At 45.8% G+C, this 13585-nt stretch overlaps 1 protein-coding gene across 2 annotated transcripts in view; it reads right to left on the reverse strand.

Moving 5' to 3' along the window:
- Positions 1-13585, reverse strand: part of SLIT3 (slit guidance ligand 3) — an 815836-nt gene that overhangs the window by 33877 nt on the left and 768374 nt on the right. For both annotated transcript variants that reach the window (XM_043985299.1, XM_043985300.1), the window contains 2 exons: positions 8635-8774; positions 6247-6340 (listed from right to left, as the gene is read on the reverse strand). In XM_043985299.1, the coding sequence (XP_043841234.1) occupies positions 6247-6340; positions 8635-8774 (234 nt within the window). The remainder of the gene's footprint in view (positions 1-6246; positions 6341-8634; positions 8775-13585) is intronic.

Below are 13585 nucleotides of genomic sequence, written 5' to 3' on the forward strand. Positions count from 1 at the left end.
GAAAGGACTTTGCTTCAGTGAAGGCCCTGTTGAAGATGGGTAACTTGAATTTCTAAGGCTCCTTGTCAGCACGCTTAAACGATTTTCTCTAGTTCTCTGCAGCAGACCATGAGAAGAGGGTGGATAAGGGTGGTTACTGGGAATAACCAGAGGGCCAAGGAGGGTCAAGAAATGGGCAGTGACTGGAAAGTGGGGTGAGTGATTTATGAGCAGAGGAAACTGTTGACTCAAGAGTCAACAAAGGTGTAGTAGATAAGGCACAGGGCTGGGAGTCAGAAAGACCTGGGTTCAAATCCCATCTCAGACACTTGCTACTTATGTTATCCTAGACAAATTATTTAACCTCTTCATGCTTCAGTTTACTCATTTATAGAATTAGGGGGGTGGACCTGATGGCCTCTAATGTCCCTTACAGCTCTACATCTATGAACTATGGGAGGAAAGTGAAATTAGAGCAAGGCTGATGGTCTGAGACAAATGCTGAGGGGGTGGAGGGATTGGAGGGTTTGAGGAGGATTTAGGAGGGCTGAGGTGTAGGGATAGTGGAAATAATGGGAGGTTATGTTATAGCTTGTGATTAGGGAAGTGGATCCGTGTGGGTGATGGTAAGATCCAGTGTGGGTCATGCCATCGTGAGGATGAGGTGGAGAAGGAGGAGGCCGAGGAATTGGTGGTTTAAGGAAGCAGCGACACAGATGCCCTTATATAAGGACATGGGTCTGGGGAGCAGAGCCATATCAAAAAGCCTATTGTAAGACCTGCTATGTAATATTAGCTATGTTTTCAGTCCTGGGGATGAAAAGAGAAAAAAAAAATGAAACAGCCCCCCCACCTTAAACATTCTGCATGATGTCAGGGGAGATAACACGCACCTTCATAGTTATATACAGAACCAATATAAAATAATGCAGGGTGGTTGGGGAGGAGAACTCTAGACACTAGCAGTTGGAGGGGGAGGGAGGTGATCAGGGAAGGAGTCCTGAAGGGAGTAAAGGAGATGGATGGGGCAGAGGTGAGGAGTAAGTGCATTCCAGGCAAGGGTCAGCCAGGGCGAGAGGTGGGGAGACAGGAAAGTGGAATGACAAGCTGAGGAACAGGAAGTTGGGCAGCTTGACTGGACAACAGGGTTCAGGAGGGAGACTAACGTATAGCAAGGCTAGAAAGGTACATTAATTTGGACTCCATTTATTTACAGACTGTGTTGTGTTATTGCTGATTATTTCATGTTTTAAACCATTCTATTGGTCTTTTCTCCAACAGGCTCACGAGACTTTGAAAGGCAAGGCCAGTGTCTTATTCTTTTCTTGTATTTTGCTACAGTGCTAAGCACTCAGCCACTCAGTAAATGATTGATGACAGATATCTCAGAGAAGCTGGGGACATCTCCCTTTGGCTAGTTGATGCTCAGGGCAAGGAACAGCTCATTTTACTGCATGCATTGGAGCAGAAATGCTGTCTATTGGGAGAAAGCAAAGCTATCTCCACAGCTGCTCTTCTTACACCCTCCCCCAGCCACCTGGGCCTATGGACTATTCCATCAGAGAGCCAACTCTTGTCACTGAGCCTGTTCAGGATTGGGGCAGGCAGGGCCACCTGAAGGCTGCATCACGGTCTGTCTCTCAAGACTGAAGCTGGGCAACAGAGGAGGAAGGAAACCTAACATCCAGCCCGAGGAACCCTTTTGTTCTTTAACCAGAACAGCAAACGCTTCTGATGACAAAACCATTTCCTTCATTCCATGCCTTCCCTTGCACTCTGTTAGCACGAGGATCCTTTGCAAGTTGCTTTGTGCACACACAGTTCCCACGTTGTCCCTGGCTCTGGTTGGATTCTACACTCCACCCGCGGGGGCCGGCCACTTGTCTTCATTTCTCAGTGTCCTTTATGGGTCTCCTGGACATAGTGATGCCTAGGCAGTACTCCTGTCTTCCATTAGAGGGCTCTTTCTCCCTAGGAAAGAGGACAGGGACGCTCCCCAAACTACAGACATTGATCTTTTTGATGGTCTCTGGAGGGGAGGGAGATAGGGAGAAAAGGAAACGGGGAAGGAGGAAGGGAGCAAGGGGAAGAGAGACAGAGACAAAAAAAAGAGAGAGACAGAGATAGAGATAGAGACAGAGACACACAGAGAGAAGAGAAACAGAGACAGACAGAGGGAAGAAAGACACACAGAAGGAGACAGAAACACAGACTGAAGCAGAGACACAGAGGAGACAGGGAGAGAGACAGAGAGACAAAGACAGTGACAGAAAAAGAGACAGAGAGATACAGAGACAAACAGAGACACAGACACAGAGACACAGAGACAGAAACTGTATGTGTGAGAACATTTCCATTAGTATCCCTGTGTGTAGAGGTTTACAACTTGCCCATAAAAATGTGCTCCAGGATGAAACTTGGCACCCCTGGACTTGGTCAAAGACTCATCTCTGCTTCTTCCTAGCTGAGAAGTGGGAGTTATACCCTTCAGAGCATATTCAGGTTGGTGTATATAAATATACCAGCTCACAAACACAAATACACATGCACGTCCCAGAATGAATGAAGGCAGACTCATGCACAAATACAGACACTTCCCATGCTGATCTGGCTGGAGTATGTCCCAAATCTGTAAACCACTCTCTCCTCTCACCAGCTGCATCCTATTTTCAAGTCTAAGAATAATAAGCACAGCCCCTGTACAAGGGGGGAGGAGGCGAGGGAGGGGAAGAAGGCCTCTAGAGACTTCTCAGAGATGGAGGGCTAGCGGTTCCAGGACAAAGGGAGTGCTTGGCTTTCTTTTGACATCTACCTCTCTATGCTGTTGTTCTTGCTTCTTAGGGGGAGGAGCAGCAGCATGAGTGGGAAAGAATGAGTACACACGGCACTGATTCTCCAGGGGACCCAGTACCTCAATCATGAACAGAAGCTGATTGAGATTGCAGTAAGTTTGGAAGAAGATACCTTGTCTGTGTGTGTGTAGTGGGGGAGGGAGATGAGCTCAGAAGAATGACAGGGCTCAGCATCAGTGTCCTTGCTTGCAAAGCTCATATGAGGCAACATTAACCCTTTCAAAGGAATAATATATTCTGAATACACAGGCTTGGGCTGTGGGGTGGAAGTTTTCTTTCATGCAGTTCTCTTGTTCAACATGTATTAAGTGCCTACTATGTGCAAGGTCTCCTGCTGGGTGATATCCCTAACCTCAAGGCAGTCAATGTCATTGTTGTTTGTCCTTCATTCTCGAAGAGGATCATGACGGGATTCATGACTTTGCAGTGAATTGGATTTAAGGGAGGGAGGGGCTGTGCAAAGTCAACAGCCTTACTTTCTCCTCCAGGAGCCATCTGAGTCCAGTGCAAGGATGACTGGAGATGGCCCAAATGTTGAAGGCATTTTGGGGTTGTGTCTTGGCCAGGGTCACACTGGTAGTAAGTGTCTGAGGTGAAATTTGAATTCATATCCTCCCAACTTCAGGGCCAGTGCTCTATCCAGTATGCCACCTAGCTGCAGTTATTATCACTATTGTCCGTGCCATTTTTTCTGAGGTGCACTGGAACGAGTAGAAGTGCTACAAGGGGGTGGGAGAGAAGCCCTTCCCCAGCGCTTGAGAATTAAGGAGAGAGACGATGGCCAAACTTTCCCTGAAAACTGGGCCAAATATAGGCATCCCTGCTCCCCCTGGGCCTGTTCTGGGGGCTGGAGGGAGGCTGGAAGAGTTAGATCTGGAAAGGAGGGGTGGTGGTTGTGCTGGATTCTGCATGTCTATAGGTCTCACTAAGGGGAATGTCCCAACCTGCCACCTACTCTGCCCAGCTGGGGCATAAGATTCCCTCACTATCCTTCTCCTTCAAGGCTGAGCCCACCTCAATCTTTTTTTTGGTGAGGCAATTGGGGTTAAGTGACTTGCCCAGGGTCACATAGCTAGTAAGTGTCAAGTGTCTGAGGTCGGATTTGAACTCAGGTCCTCCTGAATCCAGGGCCAATGCTCTATCCACTGCGCCACCTAGCTGCCCCCCACCTCAGTCTTAAAGCTGCTGCTAATAATTCCAGCTTATTCTGATTCTGCCCTTTTCTTAACTCCTACTGTGTTTGACATCTGTCTGGGTTAGATGGTGTAGTGGTTAGAGATGTGGGTCTAGAGTCAGGAAGGTCTGAGTTTGAATCTGGACTCAGATACTTACAGGTTGTGTGACCCTGAGCAAATCATTTAATCTTTGTCTGTCTCAGTTTCCTCAACTATAAAATGGGATAATAAAAGCACCTACCTTATAGGTTGTTGTGAGGATCAAATAAGATGATATTTATAAAGCACTTAGCATAGTGCTTGGCACACAGGAGGTGCCATATAAAGGCTATTCTCTTTCCCCTCTGGGTAGGATGATAGTGTGGAAAGAGTCTTGTGCTTGGAATCAACAGAGATCTACATTTGAATCTTGCCTCTGATTTGAGTATCTACGTGGCCATGGGAAAGTTCCTTAATTTTTGTGAGTCTCAGTTTCCTCATCTGTAAAATGGGGATAATATACATACCTCACAAGGTTTTTGTGAGGCTCAAATGAGGTTTTGTATAAAAATGTTATTAAATGTCAACGATTATTATTACTCCACCTGAGTTTCCTCATTTCTAAAATAGAGATTATATTATAGTAATTATCCATAATTTTTTTCTAGAATTGCTTTATGAGGGGTGAATCCTATTTTCCCAATTAGAATATAACTTCTTTTAAGGCAGCAACTGAGTCTTATATATCTTTATTTCTTCCACAGCAGCTAACACAGTGGATTACATGTTGACTCATTGCCTGAATGATGCAATATTGGCCTGGTACCACCTGCTTATTCTTTGGACAAGTAGATAGGAGCCTCTCTCTCTTCCAGAATCTGCCTATGTCAAAGGACAAATTCTAATAAAGCCACACAGAGTCAGGGCCCACTGAATCCAGTGTCCAGTGTTCATCACAACTGATGGTCCCAGATGCCTTTGCCATGGGTTCTATCCAAAGGAGGGACTCTCCGAGGCTGCCCATGTATCGGTTCCTCAGCTCCACCTAACTCCTGGCTCTCTAAGGCTGGCTTTTTGCCTTCCTTTGCTGGATAGAACCTCTGTAGGAGACAAGAAAAACTATGTCTTTGCTGGTTCCATTTGTTGAATGAGAATGTGAACCACTGGCCAAGAGACTCTGGGTGGTCCCCCTAGATGCACTGGCAAGCCCTGGATCTCTGAGCTACCTGAGGGTTTTAAGAGGTGCTTAGAAATGGATCTGCCCCAGGAATAAACTAGAGGGATGAAGGACAGAGGGAGGCACAAGGCCCTTAGAAACAGCCTCTGAGTGATGCCAGCCACTTCTCAGAGGACTCTTCCACTTGGCTCGGCCCTTGTGCTCTGGACATTGGCACAGAATATCACTCGCTGGCTTCCATTGGCTCTGCTACTCACCGTGGAGACAGGTTCACCAATAGGAATGGGCTGGGGAGCGGAGCCAAAGATCCCCACCTCTCCCCAGCACACACATGCACACTCACACTGGCACACTTGTGACGGGAACAGCAGGACAAGGAAAGCATTTACAGCATAAAGGAAAAGTCACCACAATATCCTTTGGCTCTCATTAGGTCTTTTCTGTCTCTCTCCCTTCCCATACCAACCCTTTACTTTCACTAAACTAAAACCAGCCCAGGAAGAGAGAAAGAAAGGCAATGAATATGGAGGTGTCCCCACACCCACATGCACAAATCTGAAGGGCATTGTGCATTTGCCCACACAGAGGTGCTTTGAGTCTATCGATCACCCGTCTCATGAGCTTTCTCCAGGGAAGGAAAAACAAGGGCATTTGTCCACAGAAATCCTGGATTCTCCATGCCTATTCATGCGTGGATGGGCAAACACACAGGCACAACACAAACACACACACAAACCATCACACAGATGTACATACACGTGAACACCACAGATCTACATAGACACACATCTGTAGAGGTAACAGCGACACCTATTCCAGATACCTAACCACGTCAGGCAGGTGTAAGCACATGTAGCCACACAGGAGCAGGCCCCACCCACACAGACACATATACATGCACTCCTACGCACAACCACACCTGTGCAGACACACATGTACACAAAACCATAAGCCACAGATACCACAGGCATACACATCATAGGGATACACTCACACTCCCGATGCCAAGGGACTCAATTGCACTGAGCTCCAGGCTGCAGAGCCCCAGGTTTCAGGGCTCATGTTCTGGGAGCCTGGGGGTTACCTGAATCCTTTGTCCAGGGAGATACACTTGGCCTCATGCTGGCACAGGTTTATCTCAGGGATGCAGTGGTCAATCACTTCATCACACAACTCTCCTGCAAGAAGGGTACAGAATGGACATGTTAGGATGCCTCAAGGGTATGTGCATCTGGAAGAAATGAGCCCTGGCTATCCTGAGCAGGGAGACTGAGTCATCGGGCTTCAGCATAATCCAAACACCAGTTTTCTCTTTCTTGGGCCCAGTCTACTCCCAGCCCTCAGTTTCCCCATGTTTCCCATGGAAGAAAGATACCCATGACCTTGATGCATATGGGCAAATCTCATTTAGTCTTAACACTGGTATTTGTTCACTTTTTGTCTTTTCTTTCTTTTTTTTTTTTTCTGGATCTGATGTTTAATTGGTATAGGGGAACTCCAGGTGAGGAAACTCCTTTTATCAATGTAGGCTGACAACTGTTCTGCAATTTATAATCTGAGAAAGTTGCCCCAGGCCACTGGGAGGTGAAATGACTTGCCCAGAGTCACACAGCCAGCACATATCAGAAGCCGGACACGAACCTCAGTCTTCCTGATACTGAGGCCAGCTCTCTATCCACTGAGCTAGAGTGCCTCTCATTTGTTTAGATAGGAGTACAGAAGCTAAATGGAGACTAGACTTCATGGTCTTGGACCCGATGACTCTTTCTTTGACCTGCACTTCATATCTTAGCACCAATGACACACGCAGTAGTCTGGGAACAAGTTCTTGGGAATTTTCTTTCAAAGTATAATCAGTTAATCACTATGTGCCAAGTACTGAGAATATCAGTCCAAAAATGAGACAGAGCTGCCCTCAAACACCTTGCATTCAATGAAGAGGAGGATATAACACATACTGGGGAAGGGTAGCCAGGGAATGGAGTACTGCTCTAGGCCAGGGGTTTGTAGCTTGGGGTCTGTAAACATGTATATGTATGTATGTGTATGTGTATATATATATATATATATATATATATATATATATATACATACATACACATACCTATCAAATTTTCATTTGTGTTCAACTCTTTGTAACCCCATTTGAGGTTTGCTTGGCAGAGATACTAGAATGGTTTGCCATTTCCTTCTCCAACTTATTTTCCAGACGAGGAAACTGAGGCAAACAGGGTTAAGTGACTAGCCTGGGGTCATACATCTAGGAAGTGTCTGAGGCCAGATTTGAACCCAGGAATAGAGATACACATGTACGTATGCATGTATAGGCATGTGTATATGCATTTACATATGTGTACATGACACATATGCATATACATGACAATATACTTGGTTTCCTTTTTAACCATGTGTATTTTATGTATGTAAAATATGATTCCAAGAAAGAGTCCACGGGTTCCACCAGATTGCTGAGGGGGTCCACACCACAAAAAAGGTTAAGAACCCTTGACACAGTTATAGGGATTGTGAGGGAAGCCACAGTATGGTGGGTTGTAGTGACTGAATTAATTTTAGTCCTCTGAGCAAGAGAATAAAAAACGAAGGTAAAGTGATTGAAGGGGGAGGAGTTAGTCTCTAAACCCCACCCCCTTGAAGCCTGATCATGCCACGGCATCTCTATAGAGATACCCATCATATTACTTTTTTTTTTTTTTGTGGGGCAATGGGGGTTAAGTGACTTGCCCAGGGTCACACAGCTAGTGAGTGTCAAGTGTCTGAGGCCGGATTTGAACTCAGGTACTCCTGAATCCAGGGCCAGTGCTTTAACCACTGCGCCACCTAGCTGCCCCCATATTACATTTTGTATTCCAATTATTGGTGTATCCATCCTATCTCTCCATGGAAGAGGATTGCAAGCACCTTCAGATCAGGGTCTATGCCCAATTCATCTTTGCCTCTCTTCAGTGCCTAGCACATGTGCTTACACTTAATAAATGTTTGTTGACTTGAACTGAACTGGCAGAGGTCCACTGATGAGCTGTTAACTCCCAGGTTATACCTGTGGTGACTGGTGACACTTCATTTCTCAACCTAATGGCTTATTTAACTGTCCTCATTAGAAGCTGTTAATATATCAAATAGGTGTGTTTGGAGGGGGAAAAAAGTAATTAGCTTTGGGAACAGAAGGCAAACACAGCATAAGTGATTGCTTTGCCAGGCATGAGCACCATTGGGAAGGGCAACAGCCCACAGTGAACAGAGTAGTCATCAGTTAAATAAACAACTCACTGGTTGGTCAAAAAACCCGTTCCAAGGCAGTGAGGAGTCTGTGATTCTGCTGCTGGGGATTGACACGAATGGAGGGCTTCAGCAGAGGGGGCAAGAGGGCAGACTGCTTATTGGAGTCCTGTCTTTTCTGACAAAGTCTTGGGGGTATTTAAGGGAGAGCCTGCCCTACTCTACCTCCCCTTACCTGTATAGTTGGGTGGGCAGACACACACATAATTGTTGACTCCATCCACACAGGTGGAGTTGTTCTCGCAGTCATTGTCCTCACAGTCATCTGCGTTGATCTCACAGCGTTCCCCCTCAAAGCCCAGAGGGCAGGAACAGCTTTGGTGGGGAGACAGAAGGGAAGGAAGTCAGAGGGAGAAGGGGGTCACGAGAGGGAGAAAAACTGGGGAGAATAGATGGTTAGAAGGGCTTCTCCCCATGCCCTTCAAGGCTCCCAGAGGGAAGAGTGTACAGTTTGGACAAGGAGACACAGCAAGTCACCTTCTTGGGGGCTGCGGGACCCTGTTCCCCCCAACTCCCTAGAAGCTGCTTGGGAGAATCCTCAATTTAGCACCACTTTGGACTGAGAGGGACTTGGAGAAGTCCCCTACATGAGCTTCTTGATGAGAGGGCAGTGTGCTTCAATGGGAAGTGTACTGGATTTGGAGTTAATTAATTCTACCATTTACTACCTATGGAGCAGAGTTATTCCATGTGTCTAGACCTTAGTTACCTAATCTATTAAATAAGGCATAGATCTAGATGACTTCAAAGGTCCCCTCTAGATCTAGCTGGATGAACCTACAGGCAAGACTTCATCCCTCACTTCCCCAGACTTATGGCTGCCTTTTCTACCCTCAGAGAGACCCAAGGACAGAGCTAGAATTCTCTAGTTCTTCACTTAGCAATAAGTGGTTTCTTAGGTCTCACTTAAACACCTCCAGCTGCATTTTAATTCTCCTTCAGCTTTCAGAATGAGAGAACAACCAATCCTGAGCCTCTTTAGAGCAGCTCTGATACTTCAAGACAATTTCTTTGTTGCCTTCCTGCACCCAACTTCTCCAACCCCTTCTTTAACCACACTTCAGACATGCCACATTCACACTTCATAATTTATTGTTCTTGCTTACTTTTGAGCTCTCTCCGGTGTCTGTAATGTCGAGACGAGGAGGGAGGGATGACTATGGAGCCAGGAACCAAGAACTCACTTGGCTTAAAGCATCATTAATCAGAGCAAAGTATTTTCTTTACTTGTCTCTATCTTATTAATAATCTTAAATTAAAAAAAAACCCTAACAACCAATGACCTGTCCTCTGCCTGACCTTGCTCTCATCCCTGAGATCACAGCAGTGAGATAAGGCAGAGAAGTTGGGTCTAGCAGCCCTGGGGACGTGGGGAGCGATGGCTCAAGGTAATGGGGAGGAGGCCTCCCCCATTTACAAATAAGCAGTGTAGTCAGCTCATCACCATTGCCATGACCAGACTCTCTATGTGTAAGATTTATACTTTGTCCATAAAAATGTGTTCTGAGATGAAATGTGGCACCCTGGCTCTCCCTGTTCGGGGGTGCTGAGCTGACTTGGGAGTCAGTTTACAAAACTGGGAGAAATGAAAACTAGACAGCTTGGGCTGACTCCTGACATGCAAAGGATCATAAATTTAGGGTTGAAAGAGACCTTAAAGGTCATTTAGTCCAACCCTCTCATTTTAAGGATGAGGGATTAGGATTTGAAAAATGAAGTAAGAGGGAAAAGCAAAGAACAGATCTATAGAAACAAAGGCTACAGAGACAGTAAGACCTTACATCCAATTCACTTACTGCCTGTTAAAGAGGACCATGACATCTGGGTGACATCATGATTTGTAGTGAATTGGATTTAAGCGAGGGAGGGCTGTGCAAGGTCACCAACCCCACTCTCTCCTTCAGAGCCATCTGGGTCCAGTGGAAAGATCTATATCAGGACAACTGGAGATGACCCTGGATGTTTAAGGCAATTGGGGTTAAGGGACTTGCCCAGGGTCACAGCTAGTAAGTGTCTGAGGTGAGATTTGAACTCAAGTCTATCCACTGAGCCATTGAGCTGCCCTGCAACTATGAGTAAGTCCTTTGAACTCTGCAGACCTCAGTTTCCTCATCTATAAAATGACCTCTAAAGATCCCTTTCAACTCTAGATCTAGGTCCTACATTACTTGCCCAAGGTTACCTGGAACCAGGTTTTGAACTAAAAGTCTTAGCACCCTTTTTACTGTACCATGTTGACACTCATCTTTGCCTAGTCGCTGACCCTCTCCTGACTCTGGACATACATTCTTGCCACCATAGTGGGGGATGTTCAGTTTGGCACATGTAGGCCTGAAATGCAAATGTACCCCTGCCTCACCTTCTCCCCACAAATCCCCTGCTTAGTCATGGACTATGGGTCAGACAGGTCTTTAAGTGGGGAAAAAAGGTCTTGTGGCTGAGCTAGGCAGAAAGTACTGCCTTTCAGGATGACTTGGTCAAAGTTATTAATTTATTTTATTCTATTCATTCTATTAATTAATCAACTAATGAATTAATTGATTAATTAATAGAATGAACAGAATTAATTAATTAACTAATTCAGTCATTGATCTATCACTCTATCTACCTACCTATCTATCATCTATCTACTTACTTTCTTACTTGCTTCTTTATTTATTTATTCTTTCAGGGCAATGAGGGTTAAGTGACTTGCCCAGGGTCACATAGCTAGTAAGTGGATTTGAATTCAGTCCTCCTGAATCCAGGACCAGTGCTTTATCCACTGTGCCATCTAACTGCCCCTAACTTATTTTTATTTATTGTTTATCTAAGTTCTTATGATTGCTTGGGGATGGAGGATGGGGTGGGAGATAGGCGAGAGAGTTACAAAGTAGGAGTAAATTGCTAACTAAACTCTGTGTGTGTGTGTGTGTACAGGAAGGTTATGAGTGTGTATGTGGGCACTCCTAGGAAAACCTTTTTCCTTGATGGGAAGCCCAGTGAGCTTTGGAGAGAGGGGTCATGCTAATGGCATTAGGTTTAGAGACTGACTTCTTAAGGGTTGGCTCATGTATTGAGAGTTGGAAGTCCAGGGGTGTCAAACATGCTTCCCCAACATTCCTGAGTGGCCTGAATCAGATTGAAATGCAATAGGGAAGTATTTAATAAAATAAATTAAAATACATAGAACACAGATATGTAGTTTTCTAAGTCAATATGTAGGCTCACAGGGATCCTTATGGTTTAGGGGCCTCCATTTCTGTTTGAATTTGACACCACTGACTAAGTCCAACCCCCTCATTTTACAGACAAGAAAACTGAGGCCCAGATAGGTGAAAGTGGCAGTACTCACAGGTAGTGAGTAGCACAGCGGGGATTTAATCAGCTCTCCTGACTCCAAATCTAGTGCTATGCAAACTGACTGGTTGAAAGAGTCTAACCTCTTGGGGAACCTTTTATTCAAAATCTCTAAATATTTTTAGGACAGTCCAGGAAGCTCCCCCTGATCAGCACCATTCCCCTTCCTTCCCATTCTCTATGCTCCTGACCTAAAACAAAGAATTATTCCTCTACCCAGAAGCCAAACTATAATATCCCCCTCAAAGTTGGGCAAGCATGTCACCATGATGCTGGCACCATTTGGCACAGAGGCTTGGACTTGTTGCTCACTGTCACCTTGCCCCATCTCCAACTCCCACCTCAAAAGTATAAGCGCTATTGGTCTTCCTACCCCAGGAACTTGCTGAATGAGTTTTTGCCCATGAGGAGATGCTTTCTGACTCTGGCCAACAACAAGAAATAAGTTACCCTCAGTGGCATCTGGGCCTATCATGGAAACATGGAAAAAGAATCTACCTAATTCTAATCTTGCCATAGCAGGTTTTTTTCCTTAGGAAAAAAAAAAAAACCAAGCACCTATGCATACCCACAAAGTAACTCCAAAAGTTGTTTCTAAGTCAGAAAAAATGAATTTAAATCCCCCCAACTACTGGGGATGGAACCAAGACCCCCTATATCATACCACCAGCTAAGTTTTCACTAACTGGCTAGGTAGGAGAGCCAAACATGGGAAATGGAGTCCCCTCACACTGGGAAGCAACCTTTTGCTCAACCATGGAACCCTTGGAGTGGGCGCAGGGCCCTAAGGATGAGGTTTTCAGCCCTTGAGGTGCGTTTCCCTGCCTCTGGCCCCAGTCCATGTCAACACCTCCCTATGATTTCCATGTGGTTTCCTTACGCCCCCATTCACTCCCTATCTGTGAGTCCCAGCACCAAGGAGTGGGTGGCTTGGCATTTCTCAGGCAGGAAACTAACCTCGCTTAAAGTTTCAGTTTACAAGAGTAAAGATTTGACAGGCTTGGCAGGCAAGTGTATGTATAGGCTGGGCCCTCCAGGGGAAGAAGAAACAGAGAGAAAAAAAAGATAATTTCTTTCCACAGACCACACAGTAGACAAGCTAAGAGGGCCTCTTCCCATAATGCCTCTGATAGTCACTTTTTCCCTTTTGGCTGTGATGGTTTCAGAGAATCTGACATTAAACTGCCTCTACACCCCCTCCTCTGCCTGCTGGCAAACTAGTCTCAAGACTCCTGGGGGCAGTTGCTGGGGTTGAATTCCCACTCTCTTGATAGGCTTTAATTTCAGAACCCCTAGCCTGTGCCCCTTCCTTGAGGCTTCTGCCTTCTGAATAGTTTTACAAAACAGGGTCCCCAAAATGCTCTCCTTGGCAGAGTCTAGGCCTGACGGAGACAGTGTGCAAGGGTCTGGGAGAGGTAGGAGCTGAGCGCCTTGGTTCCTGCAACCACCCCACCCCCTAAAGCACCACTGAGTCAGAGTAAGAATTCCAAGCACTTAGCACAGTTCTCACTGCATAGTAGGTGCTTAATAAATGTTTATTGGTTGATTATGAGGTAAAGAGAAGAGCAGGGAGGATACCCATGGATACTCAGGCAGTCTCTATGGGAGGAAACACTGAGGTGGGTCTGGGTGAGGACTAGGGGAATTCTGGGCCAAGGCCTCAATCTTCAATCATGCAACTATTACCTACACTCTGACTGTCACAAGGCAAGATTGGGGGGCATCCTGATGTCTTGAGGTGGGCCCAATCACCTCCTTTGATTATCTATTTGGGTCCCAGGGGACTC

Source organism: Dromiciops gliroides, chromosome 2, assembly GCF_019393635.1.
Source record: "Dromiciops gliroides isolate mDroGli1 chromosome 2, mDroGli1.pri, whole genome shotgun sequence".
Lineage (NCBI taxonomy): Eukaryota > Metazoa > Chordata > Mammalia > Microbiotheria > Microbiotheriidae > Dromiciops > Dromiciops gliroides.